Source organism: Myotis davidii, unplaced genomic scaffold, assembly GCF_000327345.1.
Source record: "Myotis davidii unplaced genomic scaffold, ASM32734v1 scaffold290, whole genome shotgun sequence".
Lineage (NCBI taxonomy): Eukaryota > Metazoa > Chordata > Mammalia > Chiroptera > Vespertilionidae > Myotis > Myotis davidii.
Window position 1 is genome coordinate 1,536,352 of NW_006285049.1, and position 2,678 is coordinate 1,539,029.

General features: G+C 47.3%; 1 protein-coding gene across 4 annotated transcripts in view; it reads left to right on the top strand.

Annotated features, from left to right (window-relative positions):
* CCNT1 (cyclin T1) overlaps positions 1 to 2,678 on the top strand; it is a 56,540-nt gene that overhangs the window by 18,845 nt on the left and 35,017 nt on the right. For all 4 annotated transcript variants that reach the window (XR_435248.2, XM_006755485.2, XM_015558589.1 and 1 more), the window contains exon 3: positions 2,066 to 2,194. Coding sequence is in view for 3 of the 4 variants with exons in the window: in XM_006755485.2 (XP_006755548.1) it covers positions 2,066 to 2,194 (129 nt within the window). In the remaining variant the exon portion in view is untranslated. The remainder of the gene's footprint in view (positions 1 to 2,065; positions 2,195 to 2,678) is intronic.

Consider the following 2,678-nt stretch of genomic DNA (forward strand, 5'->3'; position numbering starts at 1 on the left):
AAGAGCCAGGGTCTGTCACAACCAGACGGACGACCGAACAATGGGCCCTGGGGCGTGGTGGCTGGAGGGATCTGTGGGCCCTGGGTCGCTGAGGTGTGGCGGCAAGAAGGGTCTGTGGGCCCCAGGCCACTGGGTCATGATGGTGGGAGGGATCTGTGAGCCCCGGGCCGGCTGTGTAGGTCCCAGGCTCAGGCAGCCACAGGTGGCTGCAAAGGGCTGAGGTGCAGCTGCAAAGAGCCCAGGGTCAGGCTGGCAGCAGCAGCAGCAGCAGCAGCGGGGTAATGGGAGCGGCGTCTTCCCCTGATCCACCAGGTCACCTCCCACAGAGGGAGGCCAGACTGTGGCTTAGGCTTGGGGCCGAGGCAGAGGCAGTTAGGGGCGATCAGGCAGGCAGACGGGGCTGCGGGTGTGAGGCTGTGAAGGTCCCAGGCTCAGACAGCTGCGGGTGGCTGGTAAGGACCAAGGCTTGGCTGCGAAGGGCCGAGGCGCAGCTGCAAATGGCCTAGGCTCAGGCCCCCAGTAGCAGGGTAATGGGGATGGTGCCTTCCCCTGATCTACTAGGTCGCCTCCTGCAGAGGGAGGCTAGACTGCGGCTTAGGCCGGGGCCCGAGGCAGAGGTGGTTAGGGGCGATCAGGCTGGCAGAGGGGCAAGGTAGGGGCAATCAAGCTGCAGAGGGACAAGGTAGGGGTGATCAGGCCGGCAGGGGGGCAAGGTAGGGGCAATCAGGCAGGCAGGCAAGCAGTTAGGTGCCAGCGGTCCTGGATTGAGAGGGATGTTCGACTGCTGGTTTAGGCCTGATCCCACAGGGCCGAGGTGCAGCTGCAACCTGTGGGATTGGGCCTAAACCGTCAGTCGGACATCCCCCGAAGGGTCCCAAATTGGAGAGGGTGCAGGCCAGGCTGAGGGACACCCCCCTCCCGTGCACAAATTTTGTGTACCGGGCCTCTAGTCTCTCTCTATATAAAAGCCTAAGCAGCCGTTACAACTGGATGACTGGCTGGTAGCTATGATGCGCATGGACCACCAGGGGGCAGACGATAAACTCAGGAGCAGCCCTCTGGTGGTCAGTGCACTCCCACAGCCGGCCAGTCTGATCGGCTCTGTTCGTTGGCCAGGCTGAGGGACCCCACCTATGCATGAATTTGTGCACCGGGCCACTAGTACAGTAGGTTCTCGGGTTACATTCGAGATCCGTTCCTATGGCGCAACATAATGCCATGCGATTTTCGCCATAAGTCAGAACCCACCTACATTAGCACCTACGTCACTCACATGGAGCACATACACAGCAGTAATGAAGTGAAACAGTAAAAAAAAATTTGAAAGAAAGATAATTCCTGACCTTTACTTGTGGTAAATAAATAATGAAAACATAAAGCACATATGTACATACATCGAAATGAGAGAACTTTTTTTTTTATAAATAAATGGGAGATGGCGACGTAACCGTGAAACGACATACGTCAAGTTCGACGTAACCCGGGGACTGTCTGTATAGGTATAATTGTGATAATTCTCATACAATAAAATTCTCTTAAAGTGTACAATTCACTGGTTTATAGTATAGTCAGTCTTGTGCCATCGCCACCAAAATCTAATTCCAGAACATTTACATCACCCCAGAAAAAGAAACTCCTCACACTTTAGCAGTCACTCTAATTCCCTTCTCCTCCTAGCCCCTGGCAACCAATCTATTTTCTTTTTTCTGTATGGACTTGCCTTTTCTGGACATTTCAGTGTACGCCTTTTTAAAAAGTATTTAAACTGTTTTAATGCAAACTTAATAAAGAACCTCATTTTAAATAGAAAGCTCTCTATTTACATTTAGTAGCTTCTTGAATAGGTAGCTTTTAATGAGAGTGTTGCAGGATCCATTTTTAGAAGTGGATGTGGTTTAATGGATAGGTGAGGGGAGGACTTTTTTTAAGTACAGGAAAAAGCATAACCAAGGTGATGTGGTTGAGGTAAGCAAAGAACTTGGTTTGAGACTTAGTTCTTTTTTAGATCTGTACCTTGATCTAGAAATAAACAAATGTTAAATATGATTTATTTTTTTCCATCTAGACTGTGGCTCCAGCGGCCTTATTTCTAGCAGCTAAAGTAGAGGAGCAGCCAAAAAAATTGGAACACGTCATCAAGGTAGCACATGCTTGTCTCCATCCACAGGAGTCACTTCCTGATACCAGGAGTGAGGTAAGGGATTCATTACACATGTTTTTCTTAATTTTTTTTTTATTATATCTTAGTTTTGTAACTTTGATTTATTGAAATCCTAATGGGGGCTTTTAAAGGAACCTGTTAGTGTTTGTTTTTTTCCGTAACAAAAACATGGGAATTTTATGGCAGAAGTTAATTGTATTCATTGTAGTAAAATTGGAAAATGCAGACAAAAGAGAAAATATATCACCTAGATATAATTTGGACCACAGATCTATAAGTGAACCATTATTATTTCCAGCTTTTCTATAAATAGCTGTATATGTATCTATGTTGTGTATTTTTTACTTACTGTATCCCAGATATTTTCCCATTTTATTAATTTTCCACTTGCTTTAATCCTCACCCGTGGATATTTTTCCATTGATTTTTAGAGAGAGTGGAAGAGAGAGGGAAAGACAGAGAGAAACATCAGTATGAAAGAAACACATCAATTGATTGCCTCCTGCATGAGCCCTTA